The 21,561-nt window shown below is 31.6% G+C and overlaps 2 protein-coding genes across 2 annotated transcripts in view; one reads left to right on the forward strand and one right to left on the reverse strand.

Moving 5' to 3' along the window:
* The window catches only part of LOC143075304 (mutS protein homolog 4-like), a 77,111-nt gene that overhangs the window by 21,891 nt on the left and 33,659 nt on the right, over nt 1-21,561 (reverse strand). The window contains exons 5-14 of the mRNA XM_076250677.1: nt 19,414-19,537; nt 19,083-19,149; nt 18,589-18,710; nt 9,482-9,625; nt 8,040-8,311; nt 7,700-7,819; nt 7,261-7,273; nt 5,663-5,716; nt 5,187-5,359; nt 3,166-3,178 (exon numbers count right to left, since the gene is read on the reverse strand). Of these exons, the coding sequence (XP_076106792.1) occupies nt 3,166-3,178; nt 5,187-5,359; nt 5,663-5,716; nt 7,261-7,273; nt 7,700-7,819; nt 8,040-8,311; nt 9,482-9,625; nt 18,589-18,710; nt 19,083-19,149; nt 19,414-19,537 (1,102 nt within the window). The remainder of the gene's footprint in view (nt 1-3,165; nt 3,179-5,186; nt 5,360-5,662; nt 5,717-7,260; nt 7,274-7,699; nt 7,820-8,039; nt 8,312-9,481; nt 9,626-18,588; nt 18,711-19,082; nt 19,150-19,413; nt 19,538-21,561) is intronic.
* LOC143076862 (uncharacterized) lies at nt 11,612-14,351 on the forward strand. The gene is made up of 2 exons (XM_076252754.1): nt 11,612-11,704; nt 13,524-14,351. Exons 1-2 carry the CDS (start codon nt 11,645-11,647, stop codon nt 14,349-14,351), a joined length of 888 nt encoding a protein of 295 aa, XP_076108869.1. The 5' UTR covers nt 11,612-11,644.

The following is a 21,561-nucleotide window of genomic DNA, read 5'->3' on the forward strand; positions in this document are numbered from 1 at the left end:
ACAATTATCTCTATCTATAATGAACTTGGCCCAGTAGTTTCAGAGAAAATATTTTGTAAAAATTTACAATATTTATGAAAATTGTTAACCAGATGCTCCGCAGGGCGTAGCTTTATACGACCGCAGAGGTTGAACCCTGAACGGTTAGGGCAAGTATGGACACAACATTCAAGCTGGATTCAGCTCTAAATTTGGATTGTGATTAAATAGTTGACACAGCATAGGTTTCTGACACAGAATGAATGTGTTCTAATGAACTTAAAATTTTTGATTCTCTTAGAGCAATTCACTATGCTGTTGAATATTAATCCTCTCAAAAAAATGTTTGAAGAAATTTTCTTTTTTATTTATGAAATTTCAAATGAGAAAAATTGAACCCAATTTTTTTAATCACATCCCCCTTTCCCTTATTCCAAAACTAATCTCAATTAAAATTTCTAATGGAGTTTGCAACAATAACTACTCATTTAAATACATCATAAAATATTAAGATGTAAAAAAACTGCTTGTTATCACTGAATGGTAAAGATTATTTTAATTTATCAGTTGGTAGTAAAAAGTGAATATACATTGTATATTGTATATAACAAAGATTTAAGTTGATTCTGGACAAAGAAAGATAACTCCAATTAAATAAAAATCTTGCTATTGCACAATATTTTGCAATTAGATATTTCTTGCTTACTATTCTGGACAAAGAAAGATAACTCTAATTAAAAAAAAATTTGATATTTCACAATATTGTGCAATTAGATATTTCTTGCCATTGCGCAATACTGTGCAATTGAAAAGACTTGCTATTGCACAATACTTAATATAATAATTTTAGATCCTGATTTGGACCAACTTGAAAACTGGGCCCATAATAAAAAATCTAAGTACATTTTTGGATTCAGCATATCAAAGAACTTCAAGATTTCAATTTTTGTTAAAATCAGACTAAGTTTAATTTTGGACCCTTTGGACTTTAGTGTAGACCAATTTGAAAACAGGACCAAAAATGAAGAATCTACATACACAGTTAGATTTGGTATATCAAAGAACCCCATTTATTCAATTTTTGATGAAATCAAACAAAGTTTAATTTTGGACCCCGATTTGGACCAACTTGAAAACTGGGCCAATAATCAAGAATCTAAGTACATTTTTAGATTCAGCATATCAAAGAACCTAACTGATTCATTTTTTGTCAAAATCAAACTAAGTTTAATTTTGGACCCTTTGGACCTTAATGTAGACCAATTTGAAAACGGGACCAAAAGTTAAGAATCTACATACACAGTCATGACAGTTAGATTCAGCATATCAAAGAACCCCAATTATTCAATTTTGATGAAATCAAACAAAAGTTTAATTTTGGACCCTTTGGGCCCCTTATTATGTTGGGACCAAAACTCCCAAAATCAAACCCAACCTTTCTTTTATGGTCATAAACCTTGTGTTTAAATTTCATAGATTTCTATTTACTTATACTAACGTTATGGTGCGAAAACCAAGAAAAATGCTTATTTGGGTCCCTTTTTGGCCCCTAATTCCTAAACTGTTGGGACCTAAACTCCCAAAATCAATACCAACCTTCCTTTTGTAGTCATTAACATTGTGTTTAAATTTCATTGATTTCTATTTACTTAAACTAATGTTATTGTGCGAAAACCAAGAATAATGCTTATTTGGGCCCTTTTTTGGCCCCTAATTCCTAAACTGTTGAGACCAAAACTCCCAAAATCAATCCCAACCGTTCTTTTGTGGTCATAAACCTTGTGTCAAAATTTCATAGATTTCTATTAACTTAAACTAAAGTTATAGTGCGAAAACCAAGAAAATGCTTATTTGGGCCCTTTTTGGCCCCTAATTCCTAAAATGTTGGGACCAAAACTCCCAAAATCAATACCAACCTTCCTTTTGTGGTCATAAACCTTGTGTTAAAATTTCATAGATTTCCATTCACTTTTACTAAAGTTAGAGTGCGAAAACTAAAAGTATTCGGACGCCGGACGACGACGACGACGCCGACGACGCCGACGCCAACGTGATAGCAATATACGACGAAAATTTTTTCAAAATTTGCGGTCGTATAAAAATTTACTATAAAGGGCAATAACTCCTTAAGGAATCAATTAACCATTTTGGTCATGTTGACTTATTAGCAGATCTAACTTTGCTGTACATTATTGCTGTTTACAATTACAGTTCAACTCTATTTATAATATTATTGACGATAATAACCAAAATGGCAAAATTTCTTAAAGTTACCAATTCAGGGGTTGCCTGATTGGTCTGAAATTTCAGGGCAGATAGATCTTCACCTAATGAACATTTTTAGCTTCGTCAGATTTGCTCTAAATGCTTTGGTTTCAGAGATATGAGCCAAAACTGCATTTTACCCCAATGTTCTATTTGTAGCCACGTTGGCCATCTTGGTTCACGGGCAGGGTCATCGGACACATTTTTTAAACTAGATACCTTAATGATGATTGAGGCCAAGTTTTGTTAAATTTGTCTCAGTAGTTTGAGAGAAGATTTTTGTAAAAGTTAACAACAAAGGACGACAAGTGATGAGAAAAGCTTGCTTGGCCCTGTGGGCCAGGTGAGTTTAAAAGCAAAAAAACAGAAAGAAACTTTATTCAAACTGAAAAATAGTGGGTTAAATCAATTATGATTACTTGGAAGTCATATTTTATAACAAAAATTCTGTACTGAAATCAAACAAGAGTAACATGTTTACTATTTTTAAATATATATCTATTTTAAAAGCATATAACTACCTCCAATAATATGAACCTGATTTTTTTTCTCAGCATGTGATCTTCTGACATTTGACACAAATTCCAAAACCTCACCTAAGTACATCCTTAAGGAGAGTCAAACTTATATGAGATTTCTTTTTTTGTGGAAAAAAAATGTTATCATTGCAAAAGTAGATGTTATCAACATACACATGCAAGCTTTTGGTCAACAAATTTGAATGCTCTTCCTTTTTATTAACTGAATTTTTTTTTAGTAACTTAAACACAACTTCTATGGCAGCAAAAATAAATTTTTAAAATCAATGTTTGATATAAATTTAAAAACTTAGTAAATATCAATTATAAAACAGCTGAAAAAAAACTAATAAAGAAAACTAAATAACAAAACGAGAATTTTAACAGATTCAGGTTTTCTCACCATTTAATTTTATCTGTAATATAAATGTTGGAAACTTATGCAAATAAAATGTACTGTCAGTCTTAAACAAGGTTGTAAAATATCAATTATAAGCACCAATCTCATTTCCATTATAATTGTAAATAAACTACTGTTTAATAATTTAATTTGCTTTATAATATACTTAGACTAAATAACATAGGATTATTACCATTTAAGGAATGACTGTAATATTTTTTCTGTCTATGAAGAAATAACATAAAACAATTGGTGCACACTGAATAACGCGCGTAGCGGGTTATTTAACAGTGTGCACCACATTTTTTATGTTATTTCGTATAGACAGAAAATATATTACATTTATTTCTTATAATTTAATTCTAAATTCCATTTTAAACCGTAGAAAACCATGAAAAAACGTTGATGACGTCATGGTCACATGACTAAATTATGTCTATGAGCTCATAACAAAATAACGTCAGCCAATCAGAAGACGCATTACATCCAAACTTAAATTATATGAAAATAACATTAAATTTATGTAAATTCCATATTTTTTCTGATTGGTGCTTAGCGGGCTGATATGAAAAGTTTATCACATGCTTCGACTTTTATCACATGCCTTTCAGTAATGTTATCTCATGGCATTCCAGTAATACTCTGCAAATTCCAGAAAATACACCTCAATGGTACGTTTTCAGTGAAAAACATTACAAAATAGGGTACAAAACAATTGGATACTGGAAAGTATATTGTGTAAAATGAAAAAAACCCAACAACAAACAAATAATAACATAAATGCATTTTAAAAAGTTTCAAACATAATTTAGAAAGTTACTTAAAAATGTTGGCTTTTCCAAACAGTGTCCATTATGTATATTGTTGAATTATTTTTTTTTATTGTCCATTATTCAAATATATCATACTGCTGTTTTTCTTCTTTGTTGAGGCATATGATAGAAAGATTTCATATCGAATGTACCACATTTGAGGTCCGACGTTCATGAACTTTTCACTCTTTGAACTTCTATTTGAGAACCACGTAAACTGATCAATATATTAATCTGTTATTTTTCTCCATTGTTGAAGCATATGATAAACAGATCATAACCTGTTATTTTTCATATCACATGTCTTATCAGACCTTGGTCAACATCAGCCCTCAAGCTATGGAAAATGCCATGTAATAATCTATAATCAATCTATTTTGGTTGTTTCAAAAATAGTGTATGCCATATTACAGCAATTAACAAAATATTTTTCTATCATACTCTATTTTTCAGTTCATTTTACGTAGTATTTAGAATCTTGCATTTCATAATAAATGCACATTACAGCATCTATGAAAAATATAAATGTGACAGAATTTATGTTATTTTAAATTATTACACATATATCACACATACTTTCAATGTATTTGTATTTTAAAGGTACTTTCTAATTGAGATTCATTCTGATAAATGGGAGATAACCCCATCTGAACCATGTTCCATCAACAATTACAAAAATTCATTATATGCCTTATACTAAAGTTAAGTAAACATATGCATTTAAATGGTGGATTAAACTCATTGTTGAAAGCTGTATGCTGACCAATAGTTGCTTAATTCCACTTCATTTTGACTGTATCAACATAATGTTGTCATTTTTTAAAAGAGGTATCTTTAACATTGCCATCTAAGTTGAAGGTTTGGCTAGGCATACAACCAGGTTCAAGCAACCATTTTTTTTCTAAAAATGTCCTGTACCAAATCAGGAATATGGCAGTTGTTATCAAATAGTCTGTTTCTATGTTTGTCGGCTTTTGCTTTTGTCACACTTCAGTGCTACTGTTGTTCTGTTGTTTTCTCTTATAGTTGATGTGTTCCAATTGGTTTTTGTTTGTGACTTGGATTTGTTTTCACCTAATTTATTGAACAGAACTATACTACTGTTACCTTTATTCATTAGTATAGCGATATCAAATTGACTTATTTGTATAAGTTAAAATGTTTATAAATATTGTGTGTTTTTCTCTAATTTGAGAAAAATGTAGCACCTACCAGATCTGCACATGTAAAACTGAGAGTGGTTCTCTGTTTGGTGACCTTCATAAATATCCCTGGTAGATTATCGTCTTTATCTTTACTATATAACTGTATGTAGAATCCTCTAGTCGTGTTATAACTTGTCTTTAATGGCAGACTGTATTCTTCTGCTAACTGCTTTACCAAATCTGTTAATAAACCATTAACAAGTACTTGTACATATAATGACTTAAATCTTTATAACATGCAAAAAAATATACCATGCTTATTTTTTTTTCTCAGTGAAAACAAGACATTGAGGTAGATAAAACTGAATTCATATTAAAAGCGTACTGACACTTATAGATAGTGAAAAAACAAATATTCATTAATTTTTTATTGGATTCTTAATTTCTTTTGATGTAAACATGATCTAGTTTCTAATATACATCATCCTAATGTAAAAGCCTTTAAGTATCAGTGCTACAGGAAATCTATAATTATATACTAACTAGAGACATCATCCACAACTTCTGTGTAAGTTGTCCTTGCTACATCTAATAAACCTGAAATGGAAAGAAAATTAACAATTAGTTCTACCAACAGAATTTCAAAGGTTATTCAATTGTAAAGAATAAACAAAAAACAGTAATACCATATTTCAATGAAACAATACAAAAAAATGACACTTAGTGTTAAGCATTTTTTTTCCATTTTAGGCTAATAAATACCGTGAGTTTAGATATATCTCATATGACAATTCTACAGATTTGCTTATTCAAAGTTATATCTTATCTCTCTTTTTTAATCTATACCAGCTTTTATGATTTATTGGTATCACTGAGTTTTCACTCCTGTTCTCGTACTATAAACAACAAAATCATTTATTTGTAAAAAATATTCCAGTTCTCCATTACTGTACACAATTATTTTCCATTTACCTGTGTACATTATTATATTTGACAGTATTTTGCTCAAGGTTTACATTGTTATATGGTGGCATTTTTTTCAAGGTTATGGTTGACTTTCTGAATTTTTTTATTATCTCACCCACTTTTTTGATTTTGTATCTACATTGTGTCATGGATCAAATTTATTTGTTCAGTGTATATTCACTTGTTTATTTTTATATGTCTTTAGATTGAGTTATAAGCCATTTCAATTGATATTTTATATGTGTCTTTCTATGTTGTGATGTTACATTATTGTTTCAGGTAAGGGTGAAGGTTGGTACCTATTAAGGGCATACGATACAGTTTTGAACCTGTATTTACAAGTTGATGAAAATTTGCATATAGGCTATTTTTACCTGATTAAATCAAATATGTAATAAAAAATATACCTTCATGTGCTACTTTTTGAGTAAAATGAGGTCGAAATTTTGTATATTTGCTCAAAATTCAGATTTGTGTCCGTATTTTCTTTTTCTAAAGAAAGACATAACTTTTTTATTTTAAAAGATAAACACAAATTGTTTTTTGTTAAATAATTGGTAATTTCTGTATTTTATAAGTATCATTAATAATTATTATTTATTAAGAAATAACTCATATTTATCAAATGTTCATGAATAGAGGAAAAAACATCATTTTTTGCTGCATGTTTATCAAAATTAAAAAAATTGCGCTATTTACAGTTTTATAAAATTTGGGTCACATAATCTCCTTGCAAAATGAAACAAATTGCCGTTTTAAAAAATAGGGGTCCATGCACTCATTTTCAAATTAAATCAGTTTGAATGATAAAAATCAGTCGAAAAATGCATCTTTTCCCGATATGTCATAATTTGACGTCGCGAAAATAACATTTTACGTTAGCAACGTCATTACCTCCCATGTAACTGTTTCGTATGCCCTTAACAAGTTTAAACCCGCTGCATTTGTTTGCACCTGTCCTAAGTCAGACACCTGATGTTCAGTAGTTGTCCTTTGTTGATATGGTTCATTAATGTTTCTCGTTTCTTGTTTTTTTTATATAGATTAGACCATTGGTTATACCATTTGAATTGTTTTACAATAGTAATTTTTTGGGCCCCTTTATGTACCTTAATTTGAATTGCAAGCTAAGGCTACATATTTTTGGATATATAATTGACAACATATATACTTACCATTGATTTCTGGCTGAAAAATTAAAGATAATTGAATCAAAGTTTTGAGAGTTCCTTTTTATATTGCACATATACTCCTGGCAATTTGCCAAAGATTTAAAAAAATTAAAAAAAATAAACAATCAAATTAAAATTAATAAGAAACATATTAAGGTTGATGTGAAAAAAGGCTTTCATTGTGTTTTTTTTTAAATTTTTTTGATAAATCTTGAAACTAAAATTTTGATCTTTCAGGCAAGGTACTTAACATGCTTGATCTTTTTTCTCTTCAGTAGTTTTTCAACTATGCGAACAGAAATATGTGTACAATTAAAATGCACATCCTGATGCACACAAGGGTTCAACATTTATCAACTATGCAAGATGTTGCTTAAACTTGATGTAGGATAGATGTCTCACTGTCAATCATATCATATCTCATTCAATTTATAATAAATACCTTAACAGCAAAACATTTTTGAGTCCTCATGTGGAGTGTCCCTTTCTGGTATCTTGTATCCTCATGTATAACACTGATAATCTTTGTCATAATAATATCATACCGCGGGTCTTCTAGTAACTAAAAAATAAAAACACTCTATACAATTGTTGTTCTTGATTCAGTGAAAATAATGAGTCAGAGAGTTTTGGTTTTTAAATGGAAACAAATTTATCTGCTTTCTAAGATTTTAAATCATTCCAAGTTTGCCTTGTCAATCACTTTCTTACAAGGACATTTCCATGGACTGTAACAACTTTATGCATAATCAAAACAAAAAGTTTTTAAAGTACAGTTTTACCTTATAGTAAGTTTTCAGCAGTGGGTTTTCAAAATCTTTCAAAGCTTCTCTGAGTGGTTCAATCAGTTCTAAGGTATGTTTGAGGTATATGACGTTAGCTATATTATTCTCTGCTGTCTTCATTGAGTCCTGCTTTGGTATTTGTACAAATAGTGACAAGAGATGATCAATGTCCAGAAAACGTCCGACAATTGTCTGTAGATTATAGAAGAATTCTTCTTTTGATGTCAGTTCTGCCACTACTTCCTGTCTCATACATATTGTTTCTAAATCTGAAAATTCAATCTTATAGCCAAATAATTATTATCGCTATTTTACACACAAAAAAGTTGATCTTGCTGACTGATAATTTTCTTTCTCAGTGGAGTTGAGTGATATGAAAAATTATTGCTAAAACTGAGGGCTCACATGCCCATTGTTAATGAATTTAATGAAATTAACAACTTCAGTAGTCATAGGTTAAACAACATAAACAGATTATCATTGGTCATCTCAACTTGATTGCTTTTCTGACTTTCGGTGTACTGGCTCAAGTGTGAAAATCAATCTCTTTTGAGTTTACCAACAATAATCTATAAGTATCTTTGAATCTTAAGCTTGAAGAGATTCTTTTAATATCTTAAAGATCTGCTCATTTGTAAAAATTAACCATGTGAAACTCATTAATATTACAAGATTCTATATAATAATATCATATATATAGCTTACATCACATTACATACCCCAAAAAATCAAGGTATGCAATTTTTTAAAATAAATTATTTGCCACATAATTATGTGCTTGTATCATAACCAAAACTAAAGGACACTATACTTTATGTAATACCTGTTTATATCTATAATAGCAAATATTGGTGATATATATATGATGTCTAGTACTATGGGATTCAGAACTTTTCTATCTTTTTATTATTTGTAGCCAAATTGTTTCTTGTAGTATGTTGTCAAATACCATGTGCTATATCTTGATCTGGATTTATAACTTTTGTGTTCAGTAAATTGCAGTTGCCAAACATGGGTTTGCAGAACAAGACAGTTTTAAGTTAGTATATCTCAGAATTGCAAAAATCTATGACAAATTTGTCTTATGTTTGGTAATTTTATCTAATCTTGTAACAAAACAATTAAACACAATAAAGGCTTACAATTTTATCAAAATGTATATATTAGGATTTGCAAATAGATGGATAGACAAAATAAACCTGAGTAGTGTTTTTTTTTTATCCACCATCCACATTATAGCATTTATGATTTTATAACTTTCTATCAGTATGGGTTTTGCTCATTAATGAAGGCTGTAAAAAGAGCTATATATATTAGCTAACAAAAAAGTCATTTTGCCTTTGCTTGAGGGTTGTCTCATACTGGGAATTAGTCATACCACATCTTCTTGATTTTATATTATAAGAAAAAAACCTATAAGTTATATTATGTTATCTAACCTGAAGGTGGTTGTAGTATATTGGCTCTCAGTAGTCTATTCCCTCCAGCAGTCTTTGTATGATTCAGTACTCCATACAGTGTGTGGTCAGATTTAGGATCTCGGGCATTCTGTAACAGCTCCAGATTTTTTACAGTTGTAGCATCTGAAACAAATATGTATTGCTTTAAATTAAAATATAAAGTATAAAAAGCTTCTGTTTCTTTAAAAAAACAAGTGAAACTGTGAGCTACTGCTCACTGATGATACCCCTGCCGCAAGTGGATAATATTAATAGTGTAAAAAAATGCAAGTGTTCGGTAAACAGGAAGTTGTCGAGTGATGAATCTGAAAACGCATCACATGCTATAGCTGACTTATATAAATCCTGAAACCAAATTTCAGAAATCCTTGTATTGTAATTCCTGAGAAAAATGTGACGAAAATTTTCAACTTGGCTATCATGTGTAAAATCATACAAGTGTTCGGTAAACAGGAAGTTGTCGAGTGATGGATCTGAAAACGCATCACACGGTATAGCTGACTTATATAAATCCTGAAACCAAATTTCAGAAATCCTTGTATTGTAGTTCCTGAGAAAAATGTGACGAAAATTTTCAACTTGGCAATCATGTGTAAAATCATACAAGTGTTCGGTAAACAGGAAGTTGTCGAGTGATGAATCTGAAAACGCATCACACGGTATAGCTGACTTATATAAATCCTGAAACCAAATTTCACAAATCCTTGTATTGTAGTTTCTGAGAAAAATGTGACGAAAATTTTCAACTTGGCTATCATGTGTAAAATCGTACAAGTGTTCGGTAAACAGGAAGTTGTCAAGTGATCAATCTGAAAACGCATCACACCGTAAAGCTGACTTAGATAAACCCTGAAACCAAATTTCAGAAATCCTTGTATTGTAGTTCCTGAGAAAAATGTGACGAAAATTTTCAACTTGGCTATCATGTGTAAAATCATACAAGTGTTCGGTAAACAGGAAGTTGTCAAGTGATCAATCTGAAAACGCATCACACGGTATAGCTGACTTAGTTAAACCCTGAAACCAAATTTCAGAAATCCATGTATTGTAGTTCCTGAGAAAAATGTGACGAAAGTTTCATGGGACGGACGGACTGACTGACGGACGGACGGACTGACGGACGGACGGACAGACAGAGGTAAAACAGTATACCCCCCCTTTTTTAAAGCGGGGGTATAATAAGCAAAAGTTTCGAAGTCAATAGATCATGACTGAGGGGGCAGGGCCAAATAATCTCCATGAAAATGAGATGTGCCAATGCTTATACAACTGCATACCAAATATGATTGACCTACCACTTGTGGTTCACCATAAACTAGACCTTAAATCACAAACAAATACATTGTTGACGCTGTCGCCGACGCCAGAAACAGCATACCTGTCTTGCTTTTTGACTCCGTCAAGGCGAGACAAAAAGCACCTTACCATTCTGCCATTTTGTAAAGATACAACAACTAAGTAATGTAAACCAACTTATTTTCATGGATACTTTATTTTGCGTTTTACCCTTTCTAGACCACTTCACGGCTATTTAATTTTGCTATTTACTTGATGAAGTTTTTAAAATAAGGAATGATCCAAGTTTTATAAATTCGTGACAATTTAAATTTCACGTTATTTTTAAGTTTATATTTTTTTTGAACATGTGTACTAAGATTCAAGTTGATGATGAAACAACTTCATTATAATCTACACGAGGCAAACTAAAATTAGAGAACAGAAACAAATTTTGGACGTACAGAAGGACATACATACGGACAAGGGTGACACTTTATGCCCCTAATAGCAGGGGGCATAAAATACAATGAAAATGCATAAGTGAACAATTTGATTACTTTTGGTTAAATCAGGAACAAATATATTGTTCCCATGTTAAATCACTGAATCAATGGGTATTCATTTATTTAAATTAAATATAAACTTTTTTTTTTAAATGAGAAAATATTAATTTATTTGCAAAGAAAGAATCAAATGCAGACCAATTCATTAAGGCAAATAAAGAATCTATACAAATTTAAACCTGTCTATAAACATCGATAAAGGGTAAATATAGATAGATCGATATATTAAATAGTTCATTGAATATTGGAAGACATTTAAATGTGTACTGTTTACCTGGATCAGGTATAAATAGGACCAGGAATGTCAACATATGTTGAAAAAAGTAATTATAATGCTGTAGTAAATTTATCAAAACAAAAGGTATGCATATTTGAAATAACACAACTTTCCCATTTTATTTTGACTATGTAATTAGATTCACTGAATGATTTAGAAGACTTAGATTTTTTACAGAACTGTAGGATTTTGAGTTGTTTCTTTTGTTTAATTTTCGAAAAAAATTCATTACCACACCATGAATGAGTTTTAGGATCAAAGTGTGATTGCACCTAGATTAAGGAACTTTTCTTTTATAAAAAAAAATATGTTTCACCCAAGAGTTCTACTGACCCTGTGCTTTACCCCAGTCACATGAATTTCTAGCAATAAATGATTAAAATTGGTTTAAAAAAATATAACAAATACTGTATTGTACTATATTATTTTTATGCCCCATTTATGGGCATTATGTTTTCTAGTCTGTGCGTCCTTCCGTCCGTCCGTTCGTCCCACTTCAGGTTAAAGTTTTTGTTCGAGGTAGTTTTTGATGAAGTTAAAGTCCAATCAATTTGAAACTTAGTAAACATGTTCCCTATGATATGATCTTTCTAATTTTAATGCCAAATTAGAGATTTTATTCCATTTTCATGGTCCACTGAACATAGAAAATGATAGTGCAGATGGGGCATCCGTGTACTTGGGACACATTTTTGTTTTTACTTTATTCTAATCATTTATTGCTAGCTAATTTAATTTAGGTGAAAAAGTGTTGTGTTGGCTACCAAAAAAACAAATGGTTTAATGGTAAAATTACCGATTCAACACTGTCAATAGATCTTTGAAAGTTGTTTTTGTTGGTATTAATATTAATTTTGTTATCAGTAAATTAAAAGCAAACTATATATTATTGTTATATACATATGCACTTTCAATTATGGATCTACAATCTGTCTACTCCTGTATCTTGGCATTGCACAAGGTCATGTTTTTCTCTGACTGTTAATGACGTCTTTACACTAAATCCATTGGATGGTGGATGTGTACTGATTTTGATAATTTAGTCTTAGATGCATGATTTTTTATATTAGTTGTTATTGGCTTTGAACTAGCTGTCAGTAACTGTGAGTACTCTTAGATCTGAACTTAGTGTCATTGTGATGTACAAGTACCCGGTCACATCCACGTGTTTTTGTTATATGTATTTCTATTTGTATCCATCTGATGAGTTTTTCAACTGATTTTTATAGTTCGTTCTTATGTTGTACTGTTACACCACTGTCCCAAGTTAGGGGGAGGGTTGGGATCCTGCTAACATGTTTAACCTCGCCACATTCTGTATGTATGTGCCTGTCCCAAATCAGGAGCCTGTAATTCAGTGGTTGTCGTTTGTTGCTGTGTTACATATTTGTTTTTAGTTCATTTTTTTGTACATTAATCAGACCGTTAGTTTTCTCGTTTGAATTGTTTTACATTTGTGATTTCAGGGCCTTTTATAGCTGACTATAAAGTATGGGCTTTGCTCATTGTTGAAGGCCATACGGTGACCTATAGCTGTTAATTTCTGTGTCATTTGGTCTCTTGTGGAGAGTTGTCTCATTGGCAATCATACCACATCTTCTTTTTTATAATGGTCTAAAAATAATAAGAAAAAAACTTGTCCAGAGAGCTATCTCTTGATTATGAAAAACCTATTGTCCAAGCTTTGTGAAATACAAAAAATGGTGACAAATTCATCGATGGTCTAAAAACATTTAAATCCAGGAGGTACAGTATCTTAATGTAAGTGCAAAAGGGCGGAATTAATTCTATCAGTAAAATATGAGGGGGTGGGGGAGGGAGTATTTTTCTACATGCCGTCTCTTATTCTTAGAAACTTTAGTGCAAGCTTGCTAAAAAAAACTTGTATTCTGTATATGTTCAGGTCATGGCATCCAGTAAACCTACACCGTGTGAACCTTGCCGAGAAGGAAAAGTAAACAACATGACAATCAATATTGAGACAAAGATAAAGATCAACATGAGGAAGAAACCTATCAGTGACATGATATGTCTGATGGATGGAAGAATTCTAGTAGTGGAATGGTTTGGTAAAGTTTACCAACTTACTTCTGATGGCAAACTTGACAAACAGTTAAAAATACCTGGTGAAGCCTCAAATGTCACACAGATCAATCAGGACACTATCGCCATAAATTATCCTAGTGAGAAAGTTATTAAGATCTTCAATATGAAAAATAAAAGAGTAACCAAAGTTATCAAATTAGACAGTCCATGCTGGGGTTTATCTTTCTCTAATAATTCTCTTGCTGTAAGTTTGTTGACTGGTGAAATCCGTATAATAGACTTGGAAGGAAATATACTAAGGTCAATAGTAAAAGGGTGTGACTCAACTCGTGATTTCCTTGTTTACTGTAATGACAGAGTAATATACAGTGACCGTTATGGCAAAGCAGTATACTGTATCAATGCATCAGGTCAACAGATCTGGCAATATACACATGATACACAGGATTTAGAAGGGCCAAAAGGACTTTGTACAGATACTTATGGTAATATTATTGTCGCAGACTATGAATCTGATAGAATAATAGTAATATCTAAAGATGGACAGAATAGTAAAGTACTGATTAACAAAGAAGATGGACTGGAGAATCCTCATCGTATCTGTTTTAATCGTAATGCGTCTTCATGTTTTACTTGTCATACCTGGGGAACATACTTGGCAGAATTTGATATTACTTATGGATAAATTATACATTGAAAAATCTTATGATAATTCTTGTCTTTTAAACTACAAAAGAGAGACTGAAGATGCCTGACAACACCACAGCAAAAAAAAACAAAAAACACCCAAAAGACAAACAAGTCTACAAAACAAACACAGAAACCCAAAACCTAGCAAAACAACCCCACCAAAAACTGGGTTGATATCAGATGTTCTGGAAGAGCTACAAGATCCTTCTCCACATGTGACATTTGTCATGTTACTGAGAAAAAACTTGGATAACCCTATCATACTATTGTTATTATAAGTCATCAAGTGCTTGGTGAGAAGAACATATTTAAGAAAATATATATTAAGAAATATTCTAAAATATATCTATATAATTGCTGTTTTTAAGACAAGTGTAAGTTCAGTTAATTCAGGTTCAAGTTTAATAACGATATTTTATTTATTTTTTAACGAGACCAGGTGAGGTATCAGTATTTGATGTATTATTAATTAATAAACATATATATGACTTTCCAAATGTACTGATTTCAATAAAAAAAATCAATGTATAAAATCATGATAATGCATGTTAATTTATTGTTCATGAATGTAGAGACTAAATTTTGGATTCATTCTCTTTAGTCCCCAGCATAGATAATATGAAAATATGTGAGTTTGAATTAAATAAAAAGGAGGTGAGGGGTAAACTTCAATGAGACAGCAACCCAAGAACAGTTGTTCATCAACACAGATGAGTCCCTGTACAATTTTCAAACAATAATCAAGCATGACCACCAACACCAAGATTTAAACCTCGAGTGTAGACAAGTTATAAAAATTGCCAACAGTTATAAAGGCAAATATGACTATTTCCAGACCCTTGATATATAAACATGATAAACAAGAGACTCTCACGAGCCTGAATCACTCACCTGTAATTTTTTGCTTAAATCTTTAATAAATGATTATTTTTGCTTTCAATATATATCAATGAGTGGCTTAAAAATGCCATTTAAATGTTCTTTGTATCTGTCATATTTTCTTCAAAAGCAAAACAATGCATTTTACCCCTATGTTTCATTTTGGCCATAGTGGCTATATATATATATATATATATATATATATATGTTTCTTGACGTACAAGGAAATAAAATACAAAATTTATACTAGATACTCTGAAACTCATTCAGCCCAAGTTTGGCTGAAATTGATTCAGCAGTTTCAAAGGAGAAGATTTTTTAAAGTAAGCAAACTAGATGAACAAATTGTGAAAAGTTGTCTTTAAAGGGCAATAACTCTTTAAGGGGTCAATTGACAGTTTTGGTCATATAAACTTATTTGTAAACATTTTTGCTGTATACAGTTTATCTTTATCTATAATAATATTCAAGATAATAACCGAAAACTGCAAAATTTCCTTAAAATCATCAATTCAGGGGCAATAACCTAAAAATCAGATACCCGATTTGGCTGATAATTTCAGGGCAGGTAGACCTTGACCTAATGAATACATTATCTTCTTGTCTGATTTCCTCTAAATGCTTTAGTTTTTGAGATATAAGCCAAAAACTGCATTTTACCCTATGTTCTATTTTTAGCCATGGTGGCCATGTTTTCTGAGGAAACAGAAAATAAAACACAAAGTTTATTCTAGATAACCTAAGAATCATTCAGCTTAAGTTTAGTTTAATTTGATTCAGTAATTTCAGAAGAGAAGAATTAAAATTAGAAAACATGATAAACAAATTGTGTAAAATTGTCCTTAAAGGGCAATAACTCCTTAAAGGGTCAATTGACAATTTTGGTCTTATATAACTTATTTGTAGATCTAACTTTGCTGAACTTTTGGTGTTTTCAGTTTATCTTTATCTATAATAATATTCAAGATAATAACCAAAAACTTCAAAATTTCCTTAAAATTACCAATTTAGTGGCACCAACCCAGTGTTCCAGCTAGGATTTCAAAAGGGCAGGGTGCCAATCCTGAAAAAGGGCATTTAACTTGTGATATGATTATATGAAAAGGGCATGTTTTAATAAAGATATTAGTCAAACATTGTCTTTATTCATTGAATCACTGGTTATATATATACAAGTACAACATGATTAGATATAGGAAGATGTATTGTGAGTGCCAATGAGACAACTCTGCATACAAATAACAATTTATAAAAGTAAACCATTATAGGTCAATGTACGGCCTTCAACACGGAGCCTTGGCTCACACCGAACAACAAGCTATAAAGGGCCCCAAAATTACTAGTGTAAAACCATTCAAATGATTAACCCAGATAAAACTCGATTTGTCTACTTTTTATGCTGAAAAAACTTGTCAACCACCTTGTCACACAAGTTTTCAAGGCATTGCTTGTCACAATTTAGCTTTATATGCAGCATGTTTTGCAGGGTATCCTGCTTCATTCTGTCACTATAGTCATACAAGTTATACCTGGGAAAGACCCTTTCTGTCTCTGCTGTGCTTAATGGTAATACATGCTCAGTAAATGCACAATGTTAGGATATAGCTGGAACAGTGAAAATTTGTATTAGAAATAAAGAATACAGAAAAAGATGACCAAGGCACCCTACCCACACTGTTACTAACACCCTTTAAATTTTCCCATAATTCAAAAGACCTAAACATGTAAATTCTAAAACCAGAAGTATGTAGACATATCTTAAGTAGGTAACTCAATGCTAGGAAAGAAACATGAGTTATCTTTCTTTATTCGGGTGTGATCCTTCTTTGGAGGATTATACACAGTACATAGAAGAAGTAAATAGGATCAACAATGGCGGCCGGTTTTGTTATTTTCGTATTAAAAGTGAGGGCAGGCAAAGACAAATAAGTCTGAATTTGCTAAAAATAATTACGGAAAACAAGTAAAACGATGTTTTTAACAAGTTGATTATGGTTTTCGACATTCTGTCAATTACGTATTCTCCATGAAACTACGGTAAACATTGCAAATTGTGTTGTCGTATAAACATTTCTTCATGCCGACTGACCGATTCTATTTGAATGAATAAATGTTGATGATCATGAATGACCAATCCGATACATGGATTACCTGTAACAACAGATTATGACACCGGCAGTTGTAACCGTTGATACGCTTGGGGTCGTAAACAAAGTCATAAACTTGTCGAAAGGTAAAATTTCATATCAATGGCGGATCATAACAAAACGAACAAAATAAAATACAATCCATCTTCAAAAAGGCAGGGCGCCCTGAAAACTGCAAAAAGGGCACAGGGCGGCATTCGGAAAAGGGCGGGGGAACTGCCCTGTGAAAATGGCCTAGCTGGAACACTGCCAACTCAACAATGAGTTAGATTCATCTGAAAATTTCAGACCTGATAAAACTTGACCTAAATTAAATGAACATTTTAACCCCATGTCAGATTTCCTCTAAATGCTTTAGTTTTTGAGATATAAGCCAAAAACTGTATTTTACCCCTATGTTCTATTTTTAGCCATGGCGGCCATGTTCTTTGACGAAACAGAAAATAAAACACAAACTTTATTCTAGATACCCTAAGGATCATTCAGCTTAAGTTTAGTTGGAATTGGTTCAGTAGTTTCAGAGGAGAAGATGTTTGAAATAGTTTACACTGGACAGACAACGACGACGACGGACGACTACGGACGCCAAGTGATGGCAAAAGCTCACATTTCCTTTGTAACAAATTTTAGCTCAGATATATGCACCATTGACAACTTCTGAAATTTTTACTGAAATAGATTTCTTCACAAGTCAAGTTTTACATCAGTTTGTAACTTTAAATTCTGAGCATATACTATCTTAAAGTAAATTGCTAGACATTTGCAGGGTTAGAATATGAATGTTCATCTCAATGAACTATGTCATTTGTTCTCTCAAAAGTTGTGATGAAGTCTGGAACATATGGGTACGTAGCTTTCAATTACAACTGAGTCCCATTAGGGTTTGATTGCATTTCATGCAATTTTTACCCCGAAAACAAAAGCTGTACATTAAAACCTATGAAAACACTGCTTTGGGTCACATTGGTAATTCTTGTGGAAAAATGGGTATGCCCACAATCCCAAAAATCAAATAAGTTTTTGCTTTGTTCAGAAAAATACCATCATTAGTAAACTATAAATATATAGTAATTAGGAAAATCATAATGTCTTAAACCAGATATCAACAAACCCACACCATAATATGACTGCTTTAAACTTTCCAAAAATTGAAATGTGTTCCCGACATCCCATTTTCATTTAATAACAATAAATATTTTAAATTACCTATCATTGTGGTGTTTTCACTGCCTTTAAACACAATCTTCATAGACCTTGGTGCAAAAACAATATTCTGTATGAATTCTACATACTTCACCAGGGCTGCTGCTGCTGCCAGACAATAGTATCTACAAACATAGACATTTCTAAATTTGCAGTTTTGTATGGTAAAACAAATCACCAATGAAACAGAATAAACCTGATGAGGTAATAATTCAAGTAATAATACATATAACATGAATATGATTTAGAAGAGTTTACATACTAAAATGCCTCGCTTGGTTAACTGTTTATGGCATAATTTAAAAACTGAAAATTAACCTTGAAAATGGGTCAAGGTTAGATGAATCCTGCCAGACAGACATGCATACCTTAAAATCATTATATACACAAAACACTGTTGATCTTATATTTATGGTATCTGAGATGCAGAAAAAATTAAATAACTTAAAACTGAGTGAACCATAAAAACATTTTATTTCATCAATCTATATACATACTTGGAAGTGACTTCCATTTCCACTGTACTAAACTCTGGTACACACAGCTGTTTCACATACTGTATTCCTACAAGTACAAACAAACCTGGCTACAGTGAACTTTATTATATAAACACACCTGTCTATAGTGAACTCTATAATACAAACAAACCTGTCTACAGTGAACTTTATTATACAAACAAAACTCAAGTCTCTATTTTGGCACCATATTTTTTTTAACTAAAACCAATTGGTGGTCTTTGGTTGTTTTCTGCTCTTTGGTCATGTTGTCTCCCTTTGACAAATTTTCTTTTTCCATTCTCAATTTTAAATATTTTACTGCAAATATTACCTCTTGCTTCATTAAAGTATTTCCTTTGAACAGCTGACAGACTTGTGTTGACAAACTGGTCGTTGACAAGAGTAAACAGTTTGGTCATATTACCACTTTCACATGCAGTGTTAGGCATAATTATCTAAAACAGAGAAAAAAATTCTTTCAGTAGAATAAAAATATTTCAGAAATTAAAAAAGATAAATGCATTATTTTTTCGGCTATAGTTCAATGAGACAAAGATGTATGCAAAATTTAACAAAATCTGTGACAAAGCCAATTTACTGTTACTTGACCTTAAATGTTTTTGCAGTGTTAACAAATTAAAAACCAATAGAGCAAATCTCACATAGATATCCTGACAGAGACATTATGCATTAAATCAGAAACCTAAAGGCTTAAGTATTTACCACATGACATGGATATTATTCATGAAGTAAAATAACTTACAGCCAAACCTCCAAACAGAAATGACAGTACTCATTTAGAAGTAAAATGTTTATCTGACACAATCAGTCAGAGCTCTGACATAAACAAGTCAGAATAAAATGACTTCCATAGGTCAGATATAATTTGATGTAAGTGTTGTCTCCCTTCTTGCACTCAACAGAATATGACTTGTACAGGTCAGTTTATGTCAGACTTTAATTTATCATAAAATGACTTCCACAGGTCAGCTTTTGCATAAAATATTGTGACTTAATATCTTCATATTCTAATAAGATTTATGTCCCTTTTTAATGCATTTTGACTTAGAGAGGTCATTTTTGTTCTGACTTGAACAGTCATTACTACCACTTTGTTATCAATCTCCATAAAATATAGTGATTACTAGTTTCGAATCAAAGAGTTTAAAAAGTGGGGCTCATCATACCTTCTTCGTTCCAGAATCTTAACATAATATATATTTATCTCATCAAATTCAATCATTTCAAAATACAAACAAAAACCAATGCAGAAATCAAAGAGCTGAAAGCTCTGAGGGAAAAGACGGCCGATGATTTTTTATTATTTTTGTATCAAATGATGGTTGTAAAGACATTTCATCTTTTATTCTTATATGAATCATGGTATTAACAAATTTGTAAACTTTGCAAAGCAGTGGCGGATCCAGACCTTTTCCTAAGGGGGGTGGCTTCAGTGATTCCCTATATAATCAACCAAATTTTTCCCATGAAAGGGGGGGGCACTGGATCCGCCTATGCAAAGTGTCAGTCAATGAACCATAATCATGAAAATGGCATGGGGCTAATAAACATCCATGAAAATGAGACTTGTAGATGCCTCATTAAATTTGCATACCAAAGATCATTGAGTTAACATGAGCAGTTCCATTTAAAGTGATCTAATCACACAATAACAAGATTATATTAACTATGCAAATGTTTTAGTCAATATACCATGATTTAGAGGGCAAGGCCTATTTTTCTCCATGACCATTAACATTGACATATCACAAACAGTTCCCTTTTTGAACTGACTTGATTACTAACTTGTCTGAGGAAATTAAGCTATAGTATCAAAGAGAATTGATCATTTAGGGCCTAATATTCTCTATGGGAAGGAGATGTGTTCATGCTATTACATTAGCATACCAAATGTCAGTTCTCCAATAACTGACCTAATTAAAAACTAATACCGCTGTACTAAGTGACCTTTTACTATCAGTTCTCCATAAATTGACCTAATCACAAACTAATACCTGTGTACTATGTGACCTTTCACTATCAGTCCTCCATTAACTGACCTAATCACAAACTAATACTGCTATACTTAGTGATCTTCTACTATCAGTTGTCCATTAACTGAGCTAATCACAAACTAATAGCTCTGTACTAATTGACCTTTTACTATCAGTTCTCCATAAATTGACCTAATCACTAATTGATACCCGTGTACTAAGTGACCTTTTACTATCAGTTCTCCATTAACTGATCTAATTACAAACTAATACCGCTGTACTTAGTGATCTTCTACTATCAGTTGTCCATTAACTGACCTAATCACAAACTAATAGCTCTGTACTAAGTTAGCTTTTACTATCAGTTCTCAATTAACTGACATAATCACCAACTAATATTGCTGTACTAAGTGACTTTCTACTATCAGTTATCCATTAACTGACCTAATCACAAACTAATACCTCTGTACTAAGTGACCTTCTAA

This window comes from Mytilus galloprovincialis, chromosome 5 (assembly GCF_965363235.1).
Source record: "Mytilus galloprovincialis chromosome 5, xbMytGall1.hap1.1, whole genome shotgun sequence".
In the NCBI taxonomy this organism is placed as follows: Eukaryota; Metazoa; Mollusca; class Bivalvia; order Mytilida; family Mytilidae; genus Mytilus; species Mytilus galloprovincialis.

Bases quoted from the DNA above. Each gene is read 5' to 3' on its own strand.
- LOC143076862 (XM_076252754.1), top strand. From the start codon at position 11,645: ATGTCAACATATGTTGAAAAAAGTAATTATAATGCTGTAGTAAATTTA. The intron at 11,705-13,523 runs GTATGCATATTT...GTATATGTTCAG, and splicing joins TAAATTTATCAAAACAAAAG to GTCATGGCATCCAGTAAACC.